At 46.5% G+C, this 12,629-nt stretch overlaps 1 protein-coding gene across 1 annotated transcript in view; it reads left to right on the top strand.

Annotated features, from left to right (window-relative positions):
* Positions 1–12,629, top strand: part of SNTG2 (syntrophin gamma 2) — a 597,901-nt gene that overhangs the window by 393,560 nt on the left and 191,712 nt on the right. Inside the window, exon 8 of the mRNA XM_090031379.1 lies at positions 7,410–7,501. Within this exon, the coding sequence (XP_089887505.1) occupies positions 7,410–7,501 (92 nt within the window). The remainder of the gene's footprint in view (positions 1–7,409; positions 7,502–12,629) is intronic.

Genomic DNA, 12,629 nt, shown 5'->3' with positions numbered 1-12,629 from the left:
TTGGGAGTTTTTTCACCCAAGCAAAAAAGGATGAGATTCATGTTTTTGAGGAAAACACTCCATTTCAGAAGATGAATAGGATTTTTAAAGTATGAGAAGGATGAGTAGAATGAGTAGGAGTTTTATGAGTAGGATTTTTAAAGTGTAATTAGAAATTTGCAAGAGCTTTTCTTTGAAGCGTCATCTCTTACATTTCAGGCTTGATGCCAGACCAAAATAAAATGTCTCATCCTTCTTCATTCTTGTTTTATTCTGAGAATGTTTATAATGAATAAGCAGCCTGACAAATGGGATTATGCCTGTAGCATTATCCAGCTAATTTTGATGACTCAGGCTAAATCAGGACCTTCTGTTCTGATGTTATAAATAATAAAGGCATCACTGACTATCCATGGTACATTGATTTGCTGTTAGACATGATCCTGGTGCTTGTTTTACTGTGTTGAGTAAGCTAGACTGACTGACTCATGTGCAACAATCTTGGACAGGTTGAAAAGTACAGTGATGTGCATCTGCTGAGTTTGCACTTCTTGTTGGGGTTAGAAGGTATTCACCTAAATTTGAACTGAGTAGGAAAAGAATTGGGTGACAATGTTTTTTTGTGCCAAATATCCAGTATTTGGCACGTATGCCCAGTTTATATGGCCACTGTGCTGTTATGCTATACAAAAGAAAAAAGCTGGTGAAGCTTTATTTCAGAAGAATGGGGAATCGAGTAGTCGATAGGAAGCATTTAATTTCTTTTCCTTTTTTTTTAAATCTAGGGAGCTGTCTGCATGTCATTATGAACTGAGAGTTTTTTTAATCTTAGCACTGAATGTAGATTATTCTTTACTATTTCTTGCTAAGTATGAGTTGTTTTGGGGGATTGAGCCACCAACCCTATGAGATATACTAATAGGAAATTGATTGAATAGAAAGGTAGGACTGATCCCATTTGTTGCAAAGTTTTTATTCAAAATGTACAAATAGTTTCCATTAAAATCAGTTTTGTTAGCATCTTACCAGTCTAAGGGCCTTGTTACATTGTGAACTTTAAGCTTCTCAAATGACAATTGCTGTTAGTGTTAGATCCAGTTTAGAGTAGGTGCAGGTTCAATCTGGGCACATCTACATGAGATGCTTTATTTACTACAGAGTAGAGTTAATTACTGAGCAGTACAGGTCCATGTCTACAAGTCCACAGCAGTAATTGGCTCTAATTGTGAATAAATTTGTTACTTGCAAATGCAAGTAGCAAATTTACTTATGGTTAGTAACTGTAAAGTAGCACACATGTAGACCCCTAACCAGGAGAAAACCCCCTAACCTCCCTGATTTGCCAGATGCTACACACACAGCTTTTCCATGCTGCTTGTGACACATTGTATTGCAGTGGTAAGAGGGCAGAATTAAAACTGTGCTTTCAACTTAGTTTTTTACATTTCTTGATCTTTGTACGATTAATTATAAAACCTAGGCATTACAATAATAAAGTCCATACATGTAATATTCTTTGCACATATTGTCAAAAATGTATAAAAAACCTTGAGCTTGCAGTAGAACACTTTTTTATCAAAAAGTTCATTATTCTGTCTGCAGCCATCACTTGAGATTGCCTGTAAATCATTTCTTATTAGCAGGTCTATCAAACCTAACTTAATAACATGCAACATAGGTCATAGGCTCTCACCTGGTGGTTTAACGAACATTTACAACATTCCAGGGAAGGTTTCTCTTGGATCCATGTTACCCAGCTCATGTTCCAAAAGTGTGTGGCCACTCCCCAGAAATCCAAGATTCAGTCAGGACGCAACACCCCTAGGATGCAACGCCTCCTCTCCCTAACCTCCTGTTCTGTATAGACAACTCAGAACTGTAGCCCCTAGTCAGGCCCCTACTCACCAGCCCTCTAGTGGCAAGTCATAGCTGTGGAGATCAGAGACAGTCAGAGAAAGTTTTTTAGCAGGTGTGTCTACACGTGCAATGATCCAAGGGCAGCTTACTGTTGAGTAAACTACTTGAGAGTAAATTCTCCCAGGCACATGTCTACATGTGCAGGAATGCAGAAACAGATTTGCTGTTCCTAGTAGCAGACTGCTCCTACTCCCTGTGTCCCTGCAACTGGCCCCTACAGCAGCCAGGGGGAGCTCTAGACACTGCTCTGCAACCATGGGTCCTTATGTCCAAGTGCCAGCTCCATTATCTCCCAGCCCAAGTCCCACAGTTGCAACAATAGAGCTGGTGATGGGAGATAAGGATCTCTGAGCCCAGGCCCTGTGGCTGTGGGACTTGGCCTGAGAGATAAGGATCTCCCAGCCCAGGCCCCATGATCACAGAGCAGGGACTAGGAGCTCCCTGTTGCCAGGAAATGGGGACATTGTCCCTGCCCAGGCTGCACTGGCAGAACCTGCTGTAGCGGCAGGTAGCTCCTGGAGGCAGGGAGTAATTTCCCACTCCCTGTTGCCTGGCTGACCAGGAGCACATTTGCCAATATGTGTGAAGAATATTAAATGTACGGACTTTATTATTGTAATGCCTAGATTTTATAATTAATTGTTGCATTTCTTGGTCTTTGTATGCTTAAAATTGAAAGCACATCCTTAAATCTGCCTTCTTACCATCGCATTACAATAGGGGTGGCCAACCTGTAGCACATGTCACAAGCAGTATGCAAAGGCTCTGTGTGTAGCACTTGGCAGATCAGGGAGGATACAGGTACCACAGAGGGAGATAGGGCAGGAGCAGAAAGCAAAGCAGCCAAATCAGACAGAGGAAAGGCATTGGAGTGGTATTCAGGGAGAGTATAGGGCTAATTTATGGCATGTCTGCCAAAAAGGTTGGTCCTCAATGCATAAAAACATTTTAATTAAGTATATTCCTAGTATAATATATAGTATAATGCACTATTCTATAATCTTAGATAAAAGTATGCTCAGATACTCTACAATCACAAATAGTATAAAAAAATCATAACATATGATTGAGCTCACAGAAGAGTTAGCTCAATCCTTGGCTTTTTAGAATACATATGCAATGTTTGTATGGTGATAATATTTTTTCTGTGCATTTAATCTCACATTTTTTTAAAACAAAGAGGAAATTCCCTTTTCTCTAAAATAAAGTTATTTCTAACAAAAGACTTCTGAGCTAGCATATACATGTAAACAAGGATTTCACAGACTAGGATTCATTTGGAAATCACTGTACTGAAGTTAGTATGGTCTAAGTGTAATGTGTAAGGGCCCTTAAAACTTGAGTGTCCTCATATTAAAGCTCATTAGCTCATGCTAAGTGCCCTCGGAGCATCTTAAAGTTATGCTGCTTCAGGCAACAGTTAACTCTGGGCTGTGCTACCTAGCTTATATTAGAGTAACTTCAGTCTGCTCCATGGAGATAAAATGAACAATTTGCAGTCCTCCAGCATTCCAGGATGCACCTGTCCCAGTCCTCCTTCCCTAGAGCAAGGATAGGGCCCAGGTGTCCTGGCTCCTAGCCGTGCCCCTGCTCACTGGCCCTCTAGTGGTAAATCAGAGCTGTGCAGGCAATAAACCCTATTAACCTTTATACACAATGTTCACAGAGGGCACAGCTACACGTGCATTTAAGCACAACTAAATTTGCTGTGCATTAAGCTAATGCCCACATGCAGCGACTTGGCAATAAATCAAGTGCCAACTCCCTTCAGCTGTGCCATGTGCCCCTGTGGCCACTGGGGGAGCTTCATCCTTCAGCCACATGGCTGCCAGCACTCAGCAGTCATGTTGAAGCCAGAGCCAGCTGCCAGCACTTGGCAGCCATCTTAAAAACACAGTCCTGATCCCTGGCCAGCTCCTTCCCTACCCAGGAGCTGTGTGCCTAGAGAAGGAGCAGCATGCACCAGCTTCCTCCTTCCCCACCCTGCCCTCCTGCACCAGGGCTTCCCCTGCCAGTGACACCCAGCCCCTGCTGCTTCAGCCCTGCACCTGCCAGTGATGACCAGTAACTCATGTTCCTGCTGGCCATGGTGCTGGCCCCAGGAGAGCCGTGCACTCACCAGCAGGGGCCAGAGCATAGGGTGAGGGAGGCCCTGGTTCACCTTCTACTCCAGTACTCCCCACTCCAGCATGCCTGTCCTGCCACCCACACACCCCTACTTACCCCCAACAGCACTCTCAGGCCATAGATTTCATAGATTTCATAGACATTAGGGCTGGAAGGGACCTCGGGAGATCATCAAGTCCAGCCCCCTGCCCAAAGGGCAGAAAGTCAGCTGGGGTCATAGGATCCCAGCAAGATAAGCATCCAATTTACTCTTGAAGGTGTTCAGTGTAGGTGCTTGAACCACCTCCGCTGGCAGACTGTTCCAGACCTTGGGGGCTCGGACAGAAAAGAAATTCTTCCTTATGTCCAGCCTGAAATGGTCTTGCAGGAGTTTGTGACCGTTCGACCTCGTCATCCCTTGGGGCGCTCTGGTGAACAGACGTTCCCCCAGATCCTGGTGGTCACCCCTGATAAACTTATAGGTGGCCATCAGATCACCCCTGAGCCTGCGCTTTTCCAGGCTAAAGAGTCCCATGGCTCTCAGCCTGTCATCGTAAGATCTGTTTTCCTGACCTCTGATCATGCGCGTGGCTCTCCTCTGGACTCTCTCAAGCTTCTCCACATCCTTTTTGAATTGTGGAGCCCAAAACTGGACGCAGTACTCCAGCTGCGGCCTCACCAAGGCCGAGTACAAGGGGAGAATGACGTTCCGGGATTTGCTTGAGAAGCATCTATGGATGCACGCCAGCATTTTGGTCGCTTTATTAGCCGCAGCATCGCATTGCAGGCTCATGTTCATCTTGTGGTCAATGATGACCCCCAAGTCTTTTTCTTCTGTAGTGCTAACCAATGTAGCACTGCCGAGCCTATAAGTGTGCTGCAGGTTTTTCCTCCCAAGGTGGAGAACCTTGCATTTATCGGTGTTAAACACCATCAGGTTCTCGTCTGCCCATTTGCTGAGCTTGTCCAGGTCAGCCTGGATCACCCACCTATCTTCTAGCGTGGATGCTTTGCCCCAAAGTTTGGTGTCATCGGCAAACTTGGCCAGTCCACTCCTAACTCCAATGTCCACATCATTAATGAAGATGTTGAACAGTATGGGTCCCAGGACAGAGCCTTGAGGGACCCCACTGGTTACAGGGCACCATGATGATTGACTGCCATCAATCACAATCCTCTGGGTCCGACCACGAAGCCAATTTCCCAGCCAGCGGATCGTGGTGGAGCCAAGGCCACAACTGGGCAGTTTGGCCAAGAGGTGATCATGGGATACCAGTTCAAAAGCTTTTTTGAAGTCAAGATATATGACATCAATCTCTTCTCCCTTGTCCAGGTGATAGGTCACCTGGTCATAGAAGGAAATGAGATTGGTCAAACAAGACCTACCCGCAACAAACCCATGCTGGCTATCCCTTAGAATGTTAGCCTGGGCCAGTCCCTCAAGGATGGCCTCCTTAATAAACTTATTCTAAGATCTTCCCCAGGATAGAAGTCAGGCTAATGGGCCTGTAGTTAGCCGGATCCACTCTCCTCCCTTTCTTGAAGATCGGCACCACATTGGCCTTCTTCCAGTCTTTGGGTACTACACCAGAGCGCCAGGAGTTTTCAAAGATCCGTGCCAGGGGCTGGGCTATGACGCTTGCCAACTCCTTGAGTACCCTGGGGTGCAGGTTGTCAGGGCCAGCTGACTTGAAGGTATCCAGCTTCTCAAGGTGCTCCTTCACGAGGTCAGCATTGATGGAGGGTAGGAGATTCCCCTCACCCAGATTTCCCTGTCCCATAGCAGGCATGGGCATCCCGTGTGACTGATGAAAGACTGACGCAAAGTACCTATTTAATAGGTTGGCTTTTTCCTGGGCGTCAGTTGTCAGTTGCCCCATCTGGTTTAGCAGGGGTCCAACATTGCCCTTGCTTTTCCTCCGGCTCCCCACATACCTGAAAAAGGACTTTTTGTTGTCCTTGATGCCTGAAGCTAGTTGGAGTTCAGTTGCAGCCTTGGCTTTCCTGGTTTGGTCCCAGCCATGACCTTGGTTGAAACAACCCCCCTCCCCTTTATTTCTTTATTTCCCTAACAACACTCACCCCCATGCCTCCTCTCATCTCCTCAAAAACAGAACCCCTTCCCCACTCCCTGTAAACCAAAAGAGCACCTCCATCACCCTCCCAACCCACAAAAATAAAAAAATCTGCTTACAATTGGAAAAGTATTTACAATATTTCTGGATTTTGAGCCCAGAGTGGGGGAAAATGGGGGAGGGGGGCTAAGGGGCACAGCAGTTCCCATGCCTTTGCCACCACCACCAGCCACTGGAGCAGGAAGGTCCCATCCATGGTGCACAGTTGGTGCAATCCAACTGCTCTGCTAGCTGCCGCCCAGCCCATGGTGCCCAGGGTCAGGGTGCATGGGGCTCCCAGACGATTGGGGCCTCACTGGGGGTCTCTCTGGGGAGAGGCCCTGGGGCTGTCCCCGCTCCCCCCATGCCCCAAGCATGCACCTGTTGTGCACAATGAGGTATTTGTGCAGGCTGACAGATGCCCAAGGCACTATGCCCAGCTGCTGCTGATCCTCCTGGTGCTCTGGGCACACCTGCATTCCTCGTTTGGGTTCCTGAGCTACAATATCAAACACTTATCTGTGGCCAAGCAGCAGCTGTGGAAAAGGGACAAGCAACGTAGAGGCAGCCTGTGACCTGTCCAGGGGGGCACACAAGGCTGCACTGGTCCCAGGGAGTGCATAGGTTCCAGCAGGTTTTGGTGTAGTGTGCCCCAAGGTACAAAATGGCTGCAGGCTTTTATACCCTGCAGCTAGGGACTGCCAGAGAGCAGCCCAGCCCAGCCCAGCCCTGGAACTTAATGTGCCTTGCATTAGGTGATTTAGGAACACATCTACACATGGATGTGCTATTGCACATTTAAGGATCATTACATTTTGGCACAAACAGTTATGTTATATTAGCACATGTGCAGACATGCTAATGTGTGTTAACACAGTGTGTATCCATTGACACACAGCATTAACATGCATTAGTGCATCTACAATGTGATTTAGCTATTCGTACCTTAATTTGATACCCGCTTTGTTCAAACTCCGACCTATTCTCCAAACTCCAACCTAGCACTAATACTGATCAACATTATGCAGCATAAAGTGTAACAAGGCTGTTAGTCACATAAGTAATTCCAATGAACACAAATCTCTAAGTAGAGCTGTCTAGGTGCCTATATTCCCTTTTTCAAATGCAGCATATGTTCAGACAGATGTCGAATGCAGTTAGATGGGTGTTCTCATTTGGTGAGTAAAAATTACAAACCCTCATGCTGTTAGCCCACTTCCATTGAAATTATTATTACCTGCTTAATGCTTCTTAAATGTAATTAAGCAACTACTCTTCATCCTGTGGTTTCAGGTTCCCCTGGACCATCCAGTGATCACAGCAGTGGAGCCTCCTCACCTCTCTTTGACAGTGGTTTACATTTAAATGGAAACTCAACTAACACAGTAAGCGTTGATTGTGAAAAGATAATGTTGGCTGTTTTACCAACTATCTGCCAAGCTTCAAACAAGACTATCAAAAACATTTATTTTGAATTGGTCATGAAAACACTGTAAGATTATAGATTTAAATTATATATATACCCTCATATACTTACCAAAGCCAGTATACCCAAGGCAGTTGGTAAGCCTGTAGGAGTGACCACTGTAAAAATATAGTACATTTTTATATGACTTTCCAGATTTTATTAAATTCAGTACAATGGCAAAAATCAAAATATATTTGGTATGCCAGGTATGTTAAGCAATTTCATGATGTAATTCAATAGAAATCAGTGACCTGCTAAGAAGAAGAGATGGGTAAATGGAAAGAAAAAAGAAGATTAGCATGTGGGGAAAAGAACATTTTTTTAAGAATTTCCTCAGTCTGAACCAAAATTATTGTGTTTTAATGAAAACAGCTGTGTTTTGTATGGAACTCAGTACTGTCATTGTGTCTCAAGCATGCCTCTCCAGTTGGGAATTTTAGGACCGTTCCATATAGTTTTTGAATCCCACTCATCCTAGGCAAGAACTGGGGATCCAGATGTTCAGACCATCTCATTTCTTAGTGTGTCTAGGTGTCAGAGTCAGAACTGCAGATCTCTGCACAACTTTCAGGTCGCAAAGAGAAATGTGGGAGTGGCTCCAGGGATATGTACCTACTTCACAGGAAGTTTAAATTCCTTCTTATTTCTGAAGTCAGCTCAGTGCCTCCCACTCAGGTGATACTGGAACTTTCACTCTGTATGACAGTTCAGAATCAAGTCCAAATTCCTCCTCATTTCTTTTTGACTTACTATGTTAATTCTTTCACTGTGTTTTCTTGCCAGTGCCTGTTGCCCACTTGTCTGGTGTCCCCACAAACTGTGCACTTCCTTGCATTATGTCCATTTCTGAAGTGATCCATCATCAAACCACTATTCCCATGACCACTGTTTTAGGTGAACTTACACTATGATTTAGTATAGTATGGACAAGAGTAACCTAATGTATGGGTGCAGATTGAATAGAGGGGGTGCATATGTGCACATGCGTGCATGTGTATGCACATGTTTGTAAATATTAAACCATACAAATCAGTAGTAGCAATGGGTGGAGATGGAGAAAGAATAGGAGGAAGAGCAGTGAGAATATGTATTATAATGACTCAGCATGAAAATATTTTGAAACAGGGGTATAGCAGGTTGCCAGCTAGCTTGGCTCTGCCTGACTCAAATCAGTCCTTGAGCCTTATAATCTGGTCCTAGCAACAGTCTTTCTGTGGGCTCAGAAATACAGGCTGTAATGTCTGGGTTGTTCTGCTTTCCAGGCCTCAGCCAAGAGTAAAACAATCCAAACTGAGCTTCAAGCCCTAGATCAATCCATTCCACAGAGCACAACTGAAAAATACAAACACTCCACAATGAACCCCCAAAAGCAAAATCTGGTTCTTACCTTCCACTCTTTTCTCTCTTAAAACCACCTGCCTCTCCCTGCAAAGAAAACTACACTACACCAAGTCGCATCCCAACTCACTTTCACTTCCTGTCCCCCTTTTTTCCAGGTCAACCAGTCAACCTCCCCTCATTTACTAATTAACTGGGCCAGCTGCAACCCCTTATGTGGAGATCCTGCTAACTGGCTTGCTAATTGCTCCAGGCTGCAAGCCTGTGGCCTATTACAAGATTGTCCCCACCAAGTGCCTGAGGGCACGATGGGGATCAGTGGGGTTCCGGAGGATTGTGTGTTAGAATACTGAATGGAAAAGAAGGGTTTCAGCACACACCTCCACAGATAGATACTGTCACAATAGATTCATTCATAGATTCATAGACATTAGGGCTGGAAGGGACCTCGGGAGATCATCGAGTCCAGCCCCCTGCCCAAAGGGCAGGAAGTCAGCTGGGTTCATAGGATCCCAGCAAGATAAGCATCCAATTTACTCTTGAAGGTGTTCAATGTAGGTGCTTGAACCACCTCCGCTGGCAGACTGTTCCAGACCTTGGGGGCTCGGACAGAAAAGAAATTCTTCCTTATGTCCAGCCTGAAACGGTCTTGCAGGAGTTTGTGACCATTCGACTTCGTCATCCCTTGGGGCGCTCTGGTGAACAAACATTCCCCCCGATCCTGGTGGTCACCCCTGATAAACTTATAGGTGGCCATCAGATCACCCCTGAGCCTGCGCTTTTCCAGGCTAAAGAGTCCCATGGCTCTCAGCCTGTCATCGTGAGATCTGTTTTCCTGACCTCTGATCATGCGCGTGGCTCTCCTCTGGACTCTCTCAAGCTTCTCCACATCCTTTTTGAATTGTGGAGCCCAAAACTGGACGCAGTACTCCAGCTGCGGCCTCACCAAGGCCGAGTACAAGGGGAGAATGACGTTCCGGGATTTGCTTGAGAAGCATCTATGGATGCACGCCAGCATTTTGGTCGCTTTATTAGCCGCAGCATCACATTGCAGGTTCATGTTCATCTTGTGGTCAATGATGACCCCCAAGTCTTTTTCTTCTGTAGTGCTAACCAACGTAGCACTGCCGAGCCTATAAGGGTGCTGCAGGTTTTTCCTCCCAAGGTGGAGAACCTTGCATTTATCGGTGTTAAACACCATCAGGTTCTCGTCTGCCCATTTGCTGAGCTTGTCCAGGTCAGCCTGGATCACCCACCTATCTTCTGGCGTGGATGCTTTGCCCCAAAGTTTGGTGTCATCGGCGAACTTGGCCAGTCCACTCCTGACTCCAATGTCCACATCATTAATGAAGATGTTGAACAGTATGGGTCCCAGGACAGAGCCTTGAGGGACCCCACTGGTCACAGGGCACCACAATGAGTGACTGCCATCAATCACAACCCTCTGGGTCCGACCACGAAGCCAATTTCCCAGCCAGCGGATTGTGGTGGAGCCAAGGCCACAACTGGGCAGTTTGGCCAAGAGGCGATCATGGGATACCAGATCAAAAGCTTTTTTGAAGTCAAGATATATGACATCAATCTCTTCTCCCTTGTCCAGGTGATAGGTCACCTGGTCATAGAAGGAAATGAGATTGGTCAAACAAGACCTACCCGCAACAAACCCATGCTGGCTGTCCCTTAGAATGTTAGCCTGGGCCAGTCCCTCAAGTATGGCCTCCTTAATAAACTTTTCTAAGATCTTCCCCAGGATAGAAGTCAGGCTAATGGGCCTGTAGTTAGCCGGATCCACTCTCCTCCCTTTCTTGAAGATCGGTACCACATTGGCCTTCTTCCAGTCTTTGGGCACTACACCAGAGCACCAGGAGTTTTCAAAGATCCGTGCCAGGGGCTGGGCTATGACGCTTGCCAACTCCTTGAGTACCCTGGGGTGCAGATTGTCAGGGCCGGCTGACTTGAAGGTATCCAGCTTCTCAAGGTGTTCCTTCACGAGGTCAGCATTGATGGAGGGTAAGGGATCCCCTTCACCCAGATTTCCCTGTCCCATAGCAGGCATGGGCATCCCGTGTGACTGATGAAAGACTGACGCAAAGTACCTATTTAATAGGTTGGCTTTTTCCTGGGCATCAGTTGTCAGTTGCCCCATCTGGTTTAGCAGGGGTCCAACATTGCCCTTGCTTTTCCTCCGGCTCCCCACATATCTGAAAAAGGACTTTTTGTTGTCCTTGATGCCTGAAGCTAGTTGGAGTTCAGTTGCAGCCTTGGCTTTCCTGGTTTGGTCCCTGCAGGACCAGACCAGCGCAGAGTAATCCTCCTTGGAGGTGAATCCCATTCTCCATCCTTTGTAGGCTTTCCTTTTTAGCCACAGTAGGTCCGCTAGGTCTCTGGAGAGCCAGGGGGGCTGCTGTGCCTTCTTGCTGCCTTTCCTCCATGTTGGAATAAATTTAGCTTGTGCACTGAGGATCGCTTCCTTGAGAAGCAACCACTCTTCTTGAACTCCCATCTCCCTGATTAGAAACCATCAAGTTACAGGGGAGGAGAGAGTCCTAAATTCCTGTCCTTGTTCTGTGGGCATTTCTGCATTTTACATTAGGCAGTCATTGGATAGAAAACAGAACTCAGGGCTTCTTCTTCTTGGCTGAATGCTATAACCCAGTGATCAGAAACATTTTCTGGTGGTAGACCAGAATAGCCCAGCTTGGGTCTGAGGAGGGCTGGCACTGGGACACAACAGCTGCTGTTACAGTTGCTGACAGTTCTTCCCACTGCTTAGCTGCAGCATAGATGAAACGCCCTGCTACCTGGTTGAGGTGCACATGAAAACCCACTGCCAAACACTGCTAAATATCCTTGACTCTATGGGCCAAAACCCACCCTGTCCTAATCATCTGGTCACAGAGTCAGGCTTCCTCTTTCTTATAGTCCCTCTGGCCCCTTGATTCTGGTCATGCTGTCTGTACAATGAATGGCTTAATTTCTACCAGTTATAGCATGGTGGCTAAGAAACTCTACTTGGAAGGAGGGTGAGGGAGATGTAAAGAGTAGTTCCTCCTCTTCCTGGTTAGATGCTTTAAATACTAGGCTATTGTGTAAAAGCTGGGTTGTGGCAGCACCACCAACATCCTTTAGGTTTCTGAGTAACAGTGACTGGCTGGTTGTTGCACTTTGTATTGAATGCACTGCTGTCATTGTGCACTAGCTGTGCTCAGTGCATACTTAAGGGATCAGACCCAGTGACAGGTAGCCAAGGCTCTTGTTATTTTAAGGGGAACATAGCAGCAGCAATTTCCCCAAGGGAGCAGGGGGGAGGGGGAGCTGCACATGATGAGCTGAATGCAGGTGAATAGGCAACCCAGGGACTAGAGGCCATTAAGACAATAGGGCTGAGCCCTGCTCAAGCAGAAAGAGTGCTGCTAAAGGAGCCAGAGCAGCAGTTGTAAGCTGCCCAAGCAGCCAGCCCTCAAGCCTATTTGGAAACTCCTATGGGTGGCTGTAGACGTACCTGACTGAAAGGGCCAGGGCTCAGGAGGCACATAAAGCCAGTGCCTGACACCAGGTGGTCAGTGAGGCCTTGCAGGCATCAGAGTGAAGAGCTCTGCAGTCAGATGGCTGCAGGGGATCAGAGAATCATAGAAAGTTAGAGTTGGAAGGAACCTCAGAAGGTCATCTAGTCCAACCCCCTGCTCAAAGCTATATAATTCCAACTA

The sequence above is a fragment of the Crocodylus siamensis genome, chromosome 1, assembly GCF_052110815.1.
Source record: "Crocodylus siamensis isolate JL-2025a chromosome 1, ASM5211081v1, whole genome shotgun sequence".
Taxonomy (NCBI): domain Eukaryota; kingdom Metazoa; phylum Chordata; order Crocodylia; family Crocodylidae; genus Crocodylus; species Crocodylus siamensis.
Note: the sequence above shows the minus strand (reverse complement) of the source record. Positions and strands in the feature narration are given on the sequence as shown.